Raw genomic sequence first — 16,397 nt, forward strand, 5'->3', positions numbered from 1 at the left:
GCAATCGCTCCAAAACACCCTTTTCCGTAAAACTAGTATTTACCTCTTCATTCTCACTATAAATGTGATTTTTGCATGTTTCTTTAACCCAAGTCATTGCAGTTGATATTAATATGAACTTTCTACAAATTCCTTTTTCTTTGGATCTAATTATTTCTTCATCACTATAATTAATTAATTCATTGTATATATAATTAAAAGAAAATCTAGCTTCTTCTAATTCTATTTCTGAATCATTTGTAATGTCAAATATAGTAACACCACACTGCATTAACTTGGTTAAAATTTTATTTTTTTTTACTACCTCACAATCTTTTAAATGTTCATGACTTTTACTAAATTGTTCATTAAGCAAACTTGTAATTATTTTTAAATTTGAATCATCTTGAATTATTTTTTTGAGTTTTGTTGGTTGTTGTAATGGCATTAAATGAGGTTTATATAACATGTCAAGTTGAATACATTTATTCCTTAAATAATTTATTTTCATAGTATTTGAAGGCTGATCTAAAAATTCATGATACTGTTTTTTTGTGAGAAGTCCAATACAACTCGTGATATTGATAATTTCAGTTAATAATGACAAGTCTTGAGTTTCATTAATTTTGTGCAATTCAGTATTATAAAAGTTGTTTTTTACCTTATTTAAAAGCATAGTATTGGGGATATTAATAGAATTATCAATTATTTCATTAATATTGGTGGCTTTTTTAAAATATTCTATGATATATTTTCCATTAAATGTATCACCATTATTGATAAATACCTTATTTTTTGAAAAAGATGGTCCACATTGACTCAGGCGATTTGAATGCGTTTGTGCATAGCTATATTCAAATATTGTTGGAAAATGAAAAATAATTGATTCATTAGTTAAGATATTCAATGAATTCATATTTCAAAAATATATATGACTAAAATTAAGCCTTCAGTATTTAATTATATAGTAAAACAAATGGGTTTATTCATGAACCTAAATCACAATACTCAAAAATAATATACTCATTTTTCCATAGAAACTAAATATTATTTTTATATAATTAAATGTTTCCAAATCAAGGATTCATTAAAATTGATATACATTAAAATCTGTAAAAATGATTAATATTTACCATTAAGACTATTTATAAGTTACCAACGTACATCAAAAAATGTAATTTTAATGAAGTTAATCAGAAAAGTTCATTCCTTAAATTCTTTTAACTACCAAATCATTTGTATTAAACACTAAAGTCATTATCTGGTCAAAGTTTTATTTTATTTAAACAATTAAATGTTTAAAAATGTATTTACAAATATTCATCCAATAGGGTAATAGTAACATTTATTTTCAATTGTACATAGTATTTAAAATTTAAAAAAAACTGTTACTTTAATTTAAACATTGATGCCATCGTCTTCACTATCATTTTCAATCTGTTTATCCCAATCTTTAATTTTAGTTCCGCCCATAAAATCATCTCGAAGAACATCCCAACCACTTTCATCATTTTCCTAAAAAAAAAATGTTATGAATATAATTTTAGCATTAAAAAGTGAATAATATTTTAGCTCGCTGTTTTTTAATAACAAAAAATGAATTAATAATAAATTAAAGCAATGAAGAAATTAATGTATGTACTTACTTTTCTATGATCAATGGAATCAATAAATGATTTTTTATCTAGAGATTCCAACACTTTATCTTGTTTTAAAATTGATGGTCCTACATATTTCAATTTCTTCTCCACAGTTTTTTGTTGCTGCTTAACTAAATTGAATAATTGTACAACACCCCTATACAATTTTGATGCAATATAATATTTAAGATAAATTATTAGTATATATATTAATCAGATTGAAAAATTACTTACTTTGTAGCAATTTTTGATAAATTTTTTTCTTTAACCCTGTCACTAACTGAAGGTTTTTGTCTTCCCATTAATACTTGTTCTCTTATCTATAAAAATGAAATACAAGACATTAAATTATTTATTCTAATAAATACATCATTTAAATTATTAATATTATGATTTGTTGATTACAGACAGTGGCATATTTAAGGGTGGTCGACCAATATGCTATATCTTCTTAGAGCCTTTTAGATACTTGACAAAGCGATGAATGTATTGCTTAAACAAGTGTTTTTTTTTATTCCTTATGTACACTTTTAAGGGTAGTAAAAAAAAATTCTCCTATCTTCAACTTTGAGCAAGGTGGGCTAGCTAGCTGGGTCTAGTGTATTGTATATACTTAGGAGGATCAAAAGTAGTAAATATAAAAATAATACTGAAACAAGAATATCACAACAAAATTGATTTTGTTTTTTTGGTTGTATTAAAAATCAATTTAAAATATTTAGGTCTTTGGTCTAGACATTTGAAATTTAACTTTTTTATTTTGATGTAAAATTTTTTTTATATTAATAAAAAAATTACAAATAGAGGTACAGTCTAAATTTTTTGAATTTCAAATGAAGAAATCTGTCTGTACTTTTATTTTGTTTAGTTTTGGATTTTATAACTAAGGTTTGAAAATGTAATACAATTTTAAAATAAGTTTTATTAACTTTGTGGACATGTAGACTGATGATAGACAGTTTCTGCTCAAAATTATTTTTCATCATATAAAATGATTTAACACTTCCATTAACAGTGAACTACTCAATAACAACGTAGACACAACGCCTATTATACAGCAGATTAGCAGAATGACTTATAATTTTATAATTTATTTAAAAGGAAAGTAGAAAAAAAGATTTTAATTTTTATAGAAAATATATTTTATACAAGATTCACAAAATCTGTTTGTTTGATAGATATTATTCGACTCTAAAAAGAGTGCAATTTTAGATACATTTTCATATAGTTATCAGCCTTAAAAAAATTGTAAGTATGTATGCCACTGATAGAATTTTATTTTAATACAATTTGATTATTATTGCAACTGGCAAATATCATATTATCATTTCAACATTTAATTTTAAACATATAAGTTTTAAAGTATTTTAACAAAAGATACAAGTCATAGATTTTGGGTAAAAACATAATATTTTAAGTAATTTTTAAATTTCAATGATTGATATTTTTCCAAAAATCAAAATCTCCAAATTTAGCTGTTTAGGTTATTAAAAAAATTGTATTTGAAAATAATTGTTTACTGATATTAATTACTATAATAACCTAATAATAAATGTATGGTACAAACATCATACTATCTAATTTGTAGAATGTTATTACATACATATATTCAGTGGCACTGATCTTTATGTATAAGTATTGAGGATGTCATACCTAATTTAGGTAGGTGGTGTGGTAAACGGGGACACACTGATATTAGGATGTACAAGTTACAGGCATTTGTCTAGTATTATAGTTTGACTGTCTAATTGGAAAAAAAATAGGTATTGGTGGTACCTAATCTCAGATTTTATTTTTATGTAATATATAAAACAAAGGAAGAATTCTAGTTTATCAACCTATCGATTTTTAAAATTTTTTTTTTTTTCAAAATGTGTATTTAAGGGTACTTTATAAGAATGTAAAAAAAAGCCCAGACAAACTTTGTTTTGAAGCTATTGATGAAAAACTTCAAAAACTAAATTTTTTATAGAAAAATACTTTGAATTGAATATCGCTTGGACAAAAATATTGAAAATATCCCCCAATTCGTTATGTAAAACCACCTTGGGTAGGCATCGGAATTAAACAAAGTTGTTAAAAAGCATAAAATGTGCTAGCGTTGTCACTCAATTGCGGCGCTGGGACAATCAAAAAAACACCAAACATGAGTTCTTTTGCGCATCATTAATGTAGTGATGCGCACATACGTATAAACGTAAAATCGCTGGATGGCTATAACTTTAAAACGAAGTTTGTCCAGGCTTTTTTTTTTACATTCTAAACCTAAAATACACATTTTGAGAAATAAAAATTTGAAAATCGATAGGTTGCTAAACCAGAATTAAAACTAAACAAAATTCAGCACCACTGCACATACTGTATAGTGTACATATTTGCTTTTATTTGAATTTAAACATGAATAAGTTTCAAAAAGTAATACCTACTCGAATTCGATTTGGTTTTTTAGGTTCTGAATGTTCTAAGTCTGGTTTTTCATCTTTAATTTCTTCAATATTCACTGGTATTGCAACTTTCTGACCACCTTTATCCACGACTTCAAACGATTCATCTACATCCTCTTTTTCTTGTTTTATTTTATTAAGGTCAGCTTCTGAAATGATCTTGGCCTTGGACAATACTAAAGGTTTTCCTTTCCGTTTTTTTGTTTTTAAAATTTTGCTCATAGCATCTGCCCATGCTGGATTTGCCATTTTAAGGCTATCGCTAGCCTCGCTATTGACATCCACAGAGACATCCATCATAATTTGATGGATGAGTGTTACCTGAAAAAACTGAACTGAATTAACTGAAAAATAATTTATGTAAATTGAGTTATATTCATGGTCGAAACATACGAAAAATATACAATATATTATATTTCAACCACGGTTATATTCACTAATATTCTAATATTATTTCGAATAATAGATAATTACAGTCTGCACTCAGATAGTGTCCTGTGATGGATATTGTTCCGACTTCCAAGTTGCAAGTAGACGCATACACCAAACAAGTAACTTACTATAATACTTTACACCAACCGTTGGGGCAACGATCAACCACCAGAGTTGTATGGGACTATGTGAGTATCAAACACGTGAACGAGTGAAACAACCAACGTTATCATTAATTATTTTAACATTTTATCACACTATCACATTTGTACTATTATATTATGTTAGTGAGTTCGAGCACGATTTTTTTTATCATTTTCGTTGAACCACTGATACAAGAAACAATGAACTAACCACGACCCACGAGTCTACGACCCAAGGTTTATACCATGGACTACTAGTAGTAGTAGTTCATGGTTTATAGCACGGATAATATTATACTTTATAATATACAGTAGTTGTACTGGACACGAGATGAATATTGTGGTTACAAAATGTAGTACAACAGGCGGAGTTTGGAGGGATATTTTCCTTTTAGCATTACTAGCTCTGTCTTAGTGGATACTTGTGGAACTGGAAATTTGTATGATGTGTTCTAGTTCCATAAGTATCCACTAAGACAGCGCTAGTAATGCTAAAAGGAAAATATCCTCCCAAACTCCGCCTGTTATACTACAACTGCGTGGTCAACTCCCCCACACCCTCCAACCATGTCGTGACCAGTCCTGTATATCCGTGGTTCATAGATTATATAATCATATAAACCTTGCCCTCGACCCCCGTCCCGCTAAAAAACGGCAGCAGCTGTTGTCCACGCAAAACGTGTCATGGAAAAAAGCCAGCAACGTAAATCTATTATCTAACCAGAATCTAACAGAACAATAAATTGTATACCTATATTTTTCATATTATACAAAGCTCACTGTTATCCGTTATCAGAAATATTTTATTTCAGTTGTAACACAGACTGTTTAGTTTATTAGTTAGTAAACAAGTTTATTCTTCATGTTTGATTTTTCGTTTGTACTACTAACTTCACTTGTCAGATGTCACTCACTTCTACGTTTTGGCGCTTTACTCTTCGTTTTAACATATAACGTTATAACTTATTTAATTATTTTGGTTATAACTTTTTTTTTTTTATTGTTTAATTATTTAATTAATTTAAATATATTATTTAAAGTGCTGTGGATTTAGTAGGCTAAATTTACGCACGTTACTTTCTATTTTACAAATATACATTATTGAAATAAAGTTTAAACATGCGCGTTGATTGGACATTTTAGACCAATGCATTACGCATCAATTAAGTAATAATTCTGGATTTCTAACGATGTCTACTGCTACAAGGTACCATTTTATTATATATTTATATGCATACTTACCTATAATAAATTAATAGACTGTTAATTGAGAATATTGAGTTAGGTAACCACTTAAAATTTAATTAAAAATTCATAGTTTTTTTTTTACTCGCGTATTCTCAATCATAAAATTGTAATTGATTGTTTTTTTGAGCAATTTAAATAATTTATAGTATTTTCCCAACAATATTTTTATACATTTATTGATGTTTAAATACTATTTTATTATATTAGTTTCTCTATTTTAATATATTGTTTTATCAAGTTAATATTATCTACTTTTCATGTTTAATAAACAAGTTTAAATATCAAAATATTACAGATTAATAAATATATATTATTATCTTTATTTCAGTAGTGATAATTCAGACATTGCTAGTAGAATTCAAAAAATAGCTGATAAATTATATGAAGAAAGTGGATCCACCGTTATAGCACGTAAAATTGTCTGTACTGAAAACGTTTTAGACGACCCATACGATAAGAAAAAACTTTCTGAATTATCTATCTCATCGTCCAGTAGTTCTTCAGATTCAAATAGTTCAGATTCTGATACTGACAATAGTTCAGGTAAAAATTATTAAAAACATATATTCTCATTTAAATTTAATAAAAACAATTTTACTATCATTTTATAACTTTAGACTTGGACGAAGAAGAGAACAATAAATCAGAGAAGAAGTACCGAGAACAATTACAATCTATTGAAACCCATTTTGATTCATTAAAAGAAATGTTAGTAACTTATACATATATTTTTCTTAGTATTTAGAAAAGACGCTAATAATGAAGTATAGAAAAAAAGATATTACTTAATTATGATTAGATACTGATAATAATTAAAAATTGCAATCATTACAGTTTCTAATTAATACTCCATTAAGCTATATAATATATATTAAAAAGGGAGCAAGTGAGTACTACTCTGCTGTACATTAGGTTAGGTGTTGGCCACTGCAATGGGGTATTTTTCCCCCAACTGTTTTTGATCTAGTAGGACATTTTCCCTATAATATATTTTTGATACGGAAATTTCCCCCCATTTTTTTAAAGTTTTTTTTTTTTTATTGAACTTAAGCCCGGCAATTATGGCTATTACCTTAAAGTTTATTATTGACCAATTTATAATATTGATAATACTATACTATTTATTATTTAATATGAAATTATTTTTTTTAAATAAAACTAAAATATATAAAAACTGTTTTATTTTCATAAATATAATAGATTATAAATGTATGTACATGTTTGATCAACTGAACTACTTGAAACAATAAAAATTTGAAAAAAAAATAAGTATAAAATAAAATATACTTAATTAATAATTCATAAAAATGACTAAAAATTCCGAAATAAAAATAATACTTTTTGTAAAAAACATTTGATTTCTGATTCTCTTGTTAATTCCAAACACCACAGTACGGCTTCCGAGCTCACCATTCTACTATTCACCCTCTACATCGTCTCATCGATGCCATTTCATCTCTCTAACAAAAAAAATACTGCTCGGGTGTCTTTCTCGATGTCGCTCAAGCATTCGACAAAGTATGGCACAACGGACTCCTCCATAAACTAAAAAACAAACTTTCCAGCCCCATATTATTTAATACTCAAATCCTATCTTGCTCATCGTTCTTTCAAAGTTAATCTAAACAACTCAATTTCAAACCAATTTACGATTAACGCGGGTGTACCTCAAGGTGACCTTTCTCCTCTTTTATACCTAATTTATACTGCAGATATACCTACAACCTCTTGCACCATCCTCAATACTTTTTCCGACGACATTTGTATCCTAGCCACCGATTCTGATCCCTCAATAACAAGCTTCAAACTCCAACACCACCTCAACTTAATCGAAAACTGGTTCACACTACGGAAAATAAAAATAAATACAAACAAACCCAGCCACATTACTTTCACCCTTCGCCCAAACAATTGTCCACCAGTCAAACTTTGTAACCAATTATTACCCCAAACCAACCAAGTTAAATACTTAGGACTCATTTTTGACAAAAGGTTAACTTGGAAAGACCACATATTCGACAAAAGAAAGAAACTAAACTCCAGATTACATCTACTACGTCCTCTCTTACGATCAAATTTAAACCTTAAATTCAAAATCCTTATCTACAAAATGTTGATTTTTCCTCTATGGTATTATGGTATTCAAATTTGGGGCAGCGCCGCCCCAAGTAACATCCAAAAAATACAATCATTCCAATCCATCTGCCTTCGCACTATTACAAAATCCCCCTGGTATGTAAGTAACAAAACCCTTCACTCTGACCTGAGAATAAATTACGTAAGCCAAGTAAGTCACTAAAACTGCTTACCAAAAACTCCACAAAAAATTTAGCTCCCATAGTAACCCCAACATTAGTTATCTTGCTTCTCAACACATCCCTGACAACCCCCCACGAAGACTCAAACGAAAATGGGTTAGAGACCTCCTCCATTAATTAATAAAATACCCAAGTAGGTAGCTCCAAGGTTAGGTTAGGAGCCCTCCTACATCGTGCCATTTTTCATTTTATGTAATCCTCTTCATCATTATTACTTGTTGTGCTTAATTGTATAGTTGTATATTTTATTATGAAATAAAAATTATTTATCAATGATCATAAAAATTCCAAACACATATTTTTTAGCCTTTGTTCATATTTATATTTTTTTTGTATTAAATCTGTACCAAGTTGGATATTTAATTGCTTGTGAATTTGATTCAAGTAGTTCAGTTGATCAAAAATAAACATCAATAATTAATTATGTTTATGAAAATATTAGACAATAGGCAAAAAATGAATTTCATATTAAATAGTAGGCTTTAAAAAAATTGTGGGAAAATATCCGTGATTCCTGCAATAGATGTGTTAAAATTGAATTCAATTATATAAAATTATTGTTTAAGAAATTGTAAGTGAAGACCGTCTCTCAGGCTATATTAGTAACTGCTAAGTATATTTTATTGCATTATTGCTTTTAAAGTAATTTATTTTACTACTAGACATTACTACATTAGTAATAAAGTAGGTTGAGTTATTTTTTCCAATGTCATTGTGCGTATAAAATATAATAGTATACTTTAAAAAGTTTCAGGTGCCCACGAATAATCTTTTAAAATTACAATAAAATAACTATCAATCTTTATTCTTTGTTTGAAAATCTAATTTTGTCCCAACTTACAATATTTATCAAAAAAAACTTTGTTTATATATTATAATTACCATTTTTTGAATTCAGTATGAACTGTACTCATTTCTCATAATAAAACCTCGTTTTAAATTTTCAATCCTTAGATAAAGAACTAAACATTTTATTAACTTGTAACTACAAAATAAATTGCAGATTTTTTTAAAAACTTTAAATAGGTACTTAAGAAAAACATTTTAAATTTCTAGCTTTTTGACCTAACAAAAAAATTAATTGATATTACATATAAAAAATTTTTTTGTTTAAAATATCCATAAATAACTTTAAAAAGTCAACATATTATGAAAATTGTATCATGTATATAAAATAATAACAATAACAACACTTGGTAAAAATGGTCAAGTATTTACGGTTATTCGTTTTCGCAAAATAAAAATTCTTTAGTTTATAGGTGAATATCCAATGTTGAAAAATGTAAACTTCAAACTCTTAAAAAATTTAATTGACTTTCCGGTAAACCTATTTGCTAAAGGTTGCTTTATCTTGTAATCAATTTTCAATACTTAGATATGAATAGAAATTTATTTTGGAATCTACAACTCAAAAAAACTTTCAAATCTTCATGAATTTATCAAAATTCCAACTTCAGACGCCCTTAAAAAATGATGATGGATTTACGCTATATTTTTATTAATTTCCACCAAAAAAAACTTATGAAGAACCTTGTATTAAATTTTCCAAAATGTTGACCTATCAAATTTTTTTATCAATAATAGTCAAATAACAACTAAAAGAAATACAAATGTTCTTATGCCTATAAGTAGCTCAAACTGCTCAAAAAGTCATTAAAGAGTCGATAATTTGAACATTTTATGGTAATATAAACATCCAATCAAAATTAATAGTATCTATGTTATAAGTTTTTGAGTTAACCAAATAAACCAAATTGATTTTGTCAAATACTGGTTATGCGTAAAAATCCACGTTTTTACTTAATTTTTTTATAGTAGAACTTAAAGTACCAACTAGATTCACTTTCCTACCAGCAAAGATGAAAAATGAAGTGAATAATCGAAGCATTTTTACTGCCCCAAAAGGCGATGATAGACACAAAAAAATTTAAATAAAACATATTATAAAATCAATACATTCAACGCTCCGCTCAGAAACTAAAATTACATAATTTTGATAATTATTAATTAAGGTAGGTAATTACGATTAAAAATTTAATGAATAATCGTTATTAACATTAGGTTAGTGTAATGGTATCTAAGATAATTTGAAAAATGTACATTTCTATGTAATTTAAATTTTTTATGTATTTTTGAATTTTGTTTAGTTTTTTTTTTTGATTGATAGATGGAGGGGGGCAATCTCAACAACCCTCCCAAAACGCCTTCCTTCGTAAAAGTATTTATGAAAAATGCCCCTCTCCTTGGGGAACAGAAAAAAAGTCTCAAGGCAAAAGAAAAAATACGATTCAATGACATATTTTTTTTTTTATAATTATTAGTTATTATTTTTGTCTAATATTTGTTTTGTATTTACTATTTAGTAGCTATTATAATATGATAACATAATTATTAGTCATTATCTTTAGAAAACAGACTTTTCTTCCCCGAAACTTTTTCCTATCATCCTTTCCTTGATAATATCTAGTGACCCTTACTAAGAACCTTGATTTTTGAAATCGAACTTTATAATATTTTTTGAACCCGAACAGAATCTAGAAGAAATTCAAGTTGAACTTCTCGAACTCAATATTTTTATCATATACAAATTTAATAAACCATAACTACAATTATATTTTGAATTTTCATAAATGTAGAATGTAAACATGTTTTTATAAACAACAGGTGCGGAATACTAGTATGGTTAACCCAAAATAGATTACAATATTTATGACAAAAACAAAAATAGCAATTAACATTGGTCTGCGAATTCTAATAATCTAATTATTTCTCAATAGTCATTTTTAATAACACAAATGTGTTAAACAGTTTTTAAAAATAACTTTTGAAGAATTGAACTAGTATTTGGTCTTTGAATTATTCTAGCCAGAAAGTCCGACAAATGTTTTCAAGTTTGATTTTCGAACAGTAGGTACCAGGTATCATTGCATGCTTGATATTTCGGTTCAAATTGTTTTCTTACCAAGTTCGAAAACCGAATTGAATTGAACATCAAGGGTTCGGATTGATATTTGAACAGAACTAAATTCAACCGTATCATCAATAATTATTAATAGTATCTAATTTCGGGAAAATTATTATTAATATGTGTTAGGTTAGTTTTTATTATTACATTTTAGATTAACACTGTAACTACCATGTAAACACACACATACATGTTTTTGTGATAATTATTTATAATCTTCTTTATTTTACACAATTTAAGTTTATATAATTAATTCTATTTTATTATAAAAAAAATAGAACAATTTCAAACAAAATATTTAAAATTATGCTCCTACCATGTAAGTTAACTATTTCTAATCTTTCAAATACTCATTAACGAATAATATAACTTATTTTACCACCGATTTGAAATTAGTTTTTTCCCCTTTTTCCTTGATTTGTTTTTTTAACTCATTTTAAAAATTGACTTATTATTTATACATAACTGAAAGTGAAAAATGATATGTTCTAATACCCTATACCACGTTAATTGTGTAGGTTGTTTAATGAAAGAATAAGGGAAGTTGAAGATAAGTTAGTTGAAGTGCGATTGGGTACAGCTAAAGAATATCGTATACCTTTACAAGAATTACAAAATCAAATGAAATCTCGACTGGAAGTAGCAACTGTATTAAGACAGTTCAAATTAACAAATCTAAAACATAAATATGAAGCTGAAGAACAGGCAATACGACAAAATTTTGAGGTAATATAACAATCTTTTTAATTTTTTTTTAAACCTAATTACCACTAATATTTTGATAATTTGCTTTATATAAAATCCAAAATAACCTAATTATTTTGAAAAAAATAAATACATATTAATACATCATCTTTCAGGTTTAAGCAATTTTTTTTTATTATTTCAGAATAATAAGGAAATTTTATATGATACTATAAAAGCCGATTTAGAAGAAAAAATTCAGCGATTAGAAGAAGCACGTAATGAAGTAGATATAGATGCTTCTCTTTGGTTAGGTCGTAGTTTAACACGAAGTGGACGTGGACGTGGAAGACGACCCTATGGTCATGTACAACCCAAGCGGAAACCAGTTATTGTATCTGGACCATGTATAGTCTACAACCTCAAAGAACATGAAATACTTGAAGATTGGACCACAATTAAAAAGTTGCTATCATCGTCAAAACGAAAAGAAAATGCTGAGCAACGATATAAACCATATAATTAGAGCAACAAGGTATTTCAGAAAGTTCCTTTGTTTGTATTTTAAGTAGGGAATTATACCAAAATTTAACTTTTATGTACTAATTTAACAAGTAAACCCTTTATAATATTATGTTTTCCCATATTTACACTTTCAACCTTAAATTAAAATCATTCAATATAATATAATATTCTTGGTATCTCTGTTTATACCAAGTTATTAATGTACAGTGATTTTTTTCTTCTCTTCCTAACCAAATAAATATTAGAATGATTTAAAAAGGGGTTTTTCTATTTGAATTAAAAAACTTATATTACCATTTTAACACTTATAGATATAATTATTTATTAAATTGTTAGTGTTGTCTAATAAATTAATTGTTTTCAGTCTTAACTGAATTGAGTGATCTATGTACCAGAATCTTTTCTACTAAATTTGCCATCTGATCTTAACCATTACAACAACTATTATGTTATAAAATATTATAATTTTTCCATGTGATTAAAAAATTATAAAGTGTTGCGTATAATTTATTGTATTAAATGTCTCAGTCTTTATGTATTGTTTTAGAATTGAAAAATGTATTTTTACTAATTGTAGGTGAACCATCATAAATTATTTGTCTAGTAACTGGGTACTGTGGAGTTTTGGACGATTGGTATTGATGTTGTCTTGAGTAGAGGCCTTGACTAAATGGACTAGAGTTACTGATTGGATATTTTGTTTGTATTACTCTATCTAAAAAGTTGTTAAACTTTGATGATGCAACTGTACTTGATTCCAATGATTTTGAATCATGACAATTCTAAACAATATACAGTAATACATATTTTATATTTTATATGAGAATATAAAACATTGCAATATTTACAATTAATATTTCATCAGCACCACATTCTGCAGCGACAGTAGAAGGCGACTTCTTACCACGTTCTGGAGCCATATCCAACTTGGTACCACAGACTAAAATAGGTACCTAATAAAAATTATTTTATTTATTAAAAATATTAAGTTATATTTTAGTTCATTTTTTTTAGTAGATAAATAAAGTATACTAATAAATAATTAACCATCCAATATATATTTATTTTCATACCAAACCAATTAAAGCATGTTTGAAGAATGGTTTTAAGTTTAGGATATTAAATTTTATTGACTAATAATTTATATATTCAAAAATAATTTTAATTAGGTTGGCTACCTAAATTTTAATATTTGAAATTAGAGCTGAAAACCAAATGATTGTAATTAATTTAAATATTGTATTTATTACTCTGTTTGAGCCAACCAGTTGTTCCATATCAAATCCATCTGTACATTTATATTTTGAGTTATTATCTTTATTCAAAATTTCTGCCAACCACTTATGTAAATTTTCACTAGATTTAAGGTTAGTTAAATCATATACTAAAATGATGCCTGTTGAAAAAAAAACATAAGTAATTTGATTATCAATAATAATATTTAAAAACTATCATAGTATCTTACCATGAATAGCATTATAAAATATATCTCTAGTATTTTTATGGTTTGAACTTCCTCCAATATCCCACATTTCTATAAAACAATTGCGTTGTCTAGGCGTTCCTTCCATATATTTGTACAGTTTTATTTCAACTGTTACTCCAACCGTCCATTTAGGATTTTTTACCACTTTATTATAACTCATGAGATTCACTAAACATGTTTTGCCAACTCCTAAATTTTTTTGAATACATTTTAAACATAATATGTTTAGTTTATCAAAAGTTAAGACTTTTTAAGTGAAATAACATCTAATAATCAGTTACCTAGTTCCAAGTTACTTAATTTATATTACAACAGAAGAAAAAATATTTTAAAATGACTCATTGGAAAATGTATTGATCACAACTTTGGAAACGTAAACATTGTTTGCACTATTGATACATTATTATAGCCATTAAAACAATTACCCGAATCTCCAACAACCAACACTTTAACACTGTCGGTTGAAGCCATTGAAATCTCCATTTTTAAATATAATTTAACCGACGATCCAATTTGCTTAAAATGGAATACTATAATATAAATAGTAATACTATTTATTATTTAACATTATATACAGTACAACGATAACAGTACATAGAATAATTAATTGCATTACTAAAAAATAAGTATACCAACACCATGATATTTTCCTTTTGTCACAGTACAATACGTTATATACTTGTCATTATGTCAATATGATTATCTTTTATCTATGACGATACCTATTTAGTATATTTTACTATGTAGTATGTTTTATACCACGGTTGTATATCTTAAACCGTGTTTTATGCTAAGGGGCGGTTCACGCTACACCGTGTCGTGTAAAATAATCACGGCTACCACGACAGTTACCAAACGATACCGCATAGTTGAATATATTCAACTTTTGACCGTGTGGTTACATTTATGATCGGAAAAGTGATAACTAAAAACAAATTAATAATTTTAAGTTTCAGAAGTTGAATATATTTTTAGATTTATCTATCATCTTATATTATCTATGAATATATTCAGCTATGGTATCGTTTTGGTTACTGTGGTATCGTGTGATTATTTACACGACACGGTGTAGTGTGAACACGGCTTAAACATGATTTAAGATAGTAATGTTGAAAAACGGGTCGTTATAAATACTACCACGGGTCTGTCTATACCGCGGATATAGATACAGCTATGATTGCACAACGAGCAATAATGTAACTGCGCCAAATGTTTTTATCAAGTTACATATACACATACATGATACATAGCCACATAGGGTACATATTGTATATGATCAAAGGAATCCACGGTGCCCATAACTAATAAGTAATAATATTATAAAAATAATAATGTTTTGAAATTAAATTGTCTTTTTTATTCTATAAAACCTAATTAAAATTATTTGTATTTTATATTAAACCATCATTGATTAATGTGATATAATGTCTGTATTTATCCAAAGACTTCATAAAAAATATTGCACAATAAAGTTTAAATTATGATTGATTGACAATAGAAATTCGCTTGACTAAACCGGTTTAAAATTATCCCGCACCGGGATAATGAACCATGTAAATGATATGGTCCAAACATGCCACGTAGATTCCTGGGTTTTGGTGCCTTTCGGCTACAACTGCGGACCTCACATTAGCGCTGTACGCTAGTCGAGAGTCGCTGAGGTTCACGGACGGCATGCCGGCCGCGCGTCGTCTATGGACCACGAGCACCGGGCGCACACCCGTTCCCACCGAAGTCGGGAGAGATAGCGCCCGTACCGTTGGCTGGGGCGTTCGCGGGCCCTTCGCCATCCAGGTGGGATCGCAAGCTATCCTCATTGCTTCCCGTTTTTGGTCACGGGCAACCTCCGGTGCATATAGCCCCACCGGTAGACTGGGTTGGAGCTGAGGAGGTTTCTCACTCGGCAACTTTCCCCTAGACCTAGCTTGGTCTTTTAACCACAAGGTTAGCTCCTGCTAACAGCCACTCCGAAACCAAACCGCCGTCGTCCGCACCCTGACCGAGGCCAGTGCGCGACCGCCGTGTGGTGGCACGGCGCCAATTGCTCAGCACCGCGGGGCCCCCCACATCCCGAAGTACCGTTCTCGCCCCCTTTAGGAAGGCCCATCAATGGTATAGGATGGTCCAAACATGCCAGTGCATTATTTTTCACACCGGTTTAGTCTGGCGAATTTCGGTCAAGTGACATAACAGTATTATGAATCCCGGGAAAAAGAACAATTTACAATTGTTTGGAGAAAACTACATTTTAAAACCGAGAATAATCATTTTAGTTATTTTGTTGTAATTTCAGAACATTAATCACGTTATACATTATCGATTATTATCATTATTAGGGCTCGGGAGTTGAGGCATTTTGTATTTTTTTTTGGAACTTTTTAGACGATGCTCTCCTGGCCACAAATGTGTTTCATTAGCATGTGAATCTGAAAAACTTTTTTTTTCTATTTTTTATTTTTACAAGATATTTACAATCTATTCGTAGAATATTAAGCAAATTAGATAAGAGTAATAAAAAAAACATGAGTAATAT

The 16,397-nt window shown here is 28.2% G+C and overlaps 3 protein-coding genes across 6 annotated transcripts; 1 reads left to right on the forward strand and 2 right to left on the reverse strand.

Annotated features, from left to right (window-relative positions):
- Window positions 1-1,233: 1,233 nt before the first annotated feature.
- Window positions 1,234-5,020, reverse strand: LOC132939926 (RRP15-like protein). Its single transcript, XM_061007359.1, has 5 exons — window positions 4,538-5,020; window positions 4,046-4,384; window positions 1,854-1,939; window positions 1,626-1,776; window positions 1,234-1,494 (listed from the first exon to the last, which is right to left on the reverse strand). The coding sequence occupies exons 2-5, from the start codon at window positions 4,361-4,363 to the stop codon at window positions 1,378-1,380; spliced, it is 672 nt and encodes a 223-aa protein (XP_060863342.1). The 5' UTR covers window positions 4,364-4,384; window positions 4,538-5,020; the 3' UTR covers window positions 1,234-1,377.
- A 351-nt stretch (window positions 5,021-5,371) lies between these two features.
- LOC132939923 (breast cancer metastasis-suppressor 1-like protein) lies at window positions 5,372-12,379 on the forward strand. 2 transcript variants are annotated; one of them, XM_061007354.1, is made up of 5 exons: window positions 5,372-5,845; window positions 6,215-6,429; window positions 6,504-6,594; window positions 11,688-11,895; window positions 12,059-12,379. In XM_061007354.1, exons 1-5 carry the CDS (start codon window positions 5,829-5,831, stop codon window positions 12,377-12,379), a joined length of 852 nt encoding a protein of 283 aa, XP_060863337.1. In that variant the 5' UTR covers window positions 5,372-5,828. The 2 variants fall into 2 exon arrangements, with proteins under 2 accessions (XP_060863337.1, XP_060863338.1); XM_061007355.1 differs by having other exon boundaries at window positions 6,218-6,429.
- Window positions 12,380-12,625: 246 nt separating this feature from the next.
- LOC132939924 (rab-like protein 3) lies at window positions 12,626-14,783 on the reverse strand. 3 transcript variants are annotated; one of them, XM_061007356.1, is made up of 6 exons: window positions 14,501-14,527; window positions 14,290-14,394; window positions 13,844-14,053; window positions 13,629-13,774; window positions 13,227-13,331; window positions 12,626-13,160 (listed from the first exon to the last, which is right to left on the reverse strand). In XM_061007356.1, the coding sequence occupies exons 2-6, from the start codon at window positions 14,345-14,347 to the stop codon at window positions 12,903-12,905; spliced, it is 777 nt and encodes a 258-aa protein (XP_060863339.1). In that variant the 5' UTR covers window positions 14,348-14,394; window positions 14,501-14,527; the 3' UTR covers window positions 12,626-12,902. The 3 variants fall into 3 exon arrangements, with proteins under 3 accessions (XP_060863339.1, XP_060863341.1, XP_060863340.1); XM_061007358.1 differs by having other exon boundaries at window positions 14,146-14,394; window positions 14,501-14,519; XM_061007357.1 differs by having other exon boundaries at window positions 14,146-14,783.
- Between the last annotated feature and the right edge of the window lie 1,614 nt (window positions 14,784-16,397).

The sequence above is a fragment of the Metopolophium dirhodum genome, chromosome 2, assembly GCF_019925205.1.
Source record: "Metopolophium dirhodum isolate CAU chromosome 2, ASM1992520v1, whole genome shotgun sequence".
NCBI lineage: Eukaryota > Metazoa > Arthropoda > Insecta > Hemiptera > Aphididae > Metopolophium > Metopolophium dirhodum.

Bases quoted from the DNA above. Each gene is read 5' to 3' on its own strand.
- LOC132939926 (XM_061007359.1), bottom strand. From the start codon at position 4,363: ATGATGGATGTCTCTGTGGATGTCAATAGCGAGGCTAGCGATAGCCTT. The intron at 1,777-1,853 runs GTAAGTAATTTT...AAAATTGTATAG, and splicing joins TTATCAAAAATTGCTACAAA to GGGTGTTGTACAATTATTCA. The intron at 1,495-1,625 runs GTAAGTACATAC...TTTTTTTTTTAG, and splicing joins ATTCCATTGATCATAGAAAA to GAAAATGATGAAAGTGGTTG.
- LOC132939923 (XM_061007354.1), top strand. The intron at 6,430-6,503 runs GTAAAAATTATT...TTATAACTTTAG, and splicing joins TGATACTGACAATAGTTCAG to ACTTGGACGAAGAAGAGAAC. The intron at 6,595-11,687 runs GTTAGTAACTTA...TTAATTGTGTAG, and splicing joins TTTGATTCATTAAAAGAAAT to GTTGTTTAATGAAAGAATAA.
- LOC132939924 (XM_061007356.1), bottom strand. From the start codon at position 14,347: ATGGAGATTTCAATGGCTTCAACCGACAGTGTTAAAGTGTTGGTTGTT. The intron at 14,054-14,289 runs GTAATTGTTTTA...AAAAAAATTTAG, and splicing joins GTTGGTTGTTGGAGATTCGG to GAGTTGGCAAAACATGTTTA. The intron at 13,161-13,226 runs GTAAATATTGCA...TATATTGTTTAG, and splicing joins GTGCTGATGAAATATTAATT to AATTGTCATGATTCAAAATC.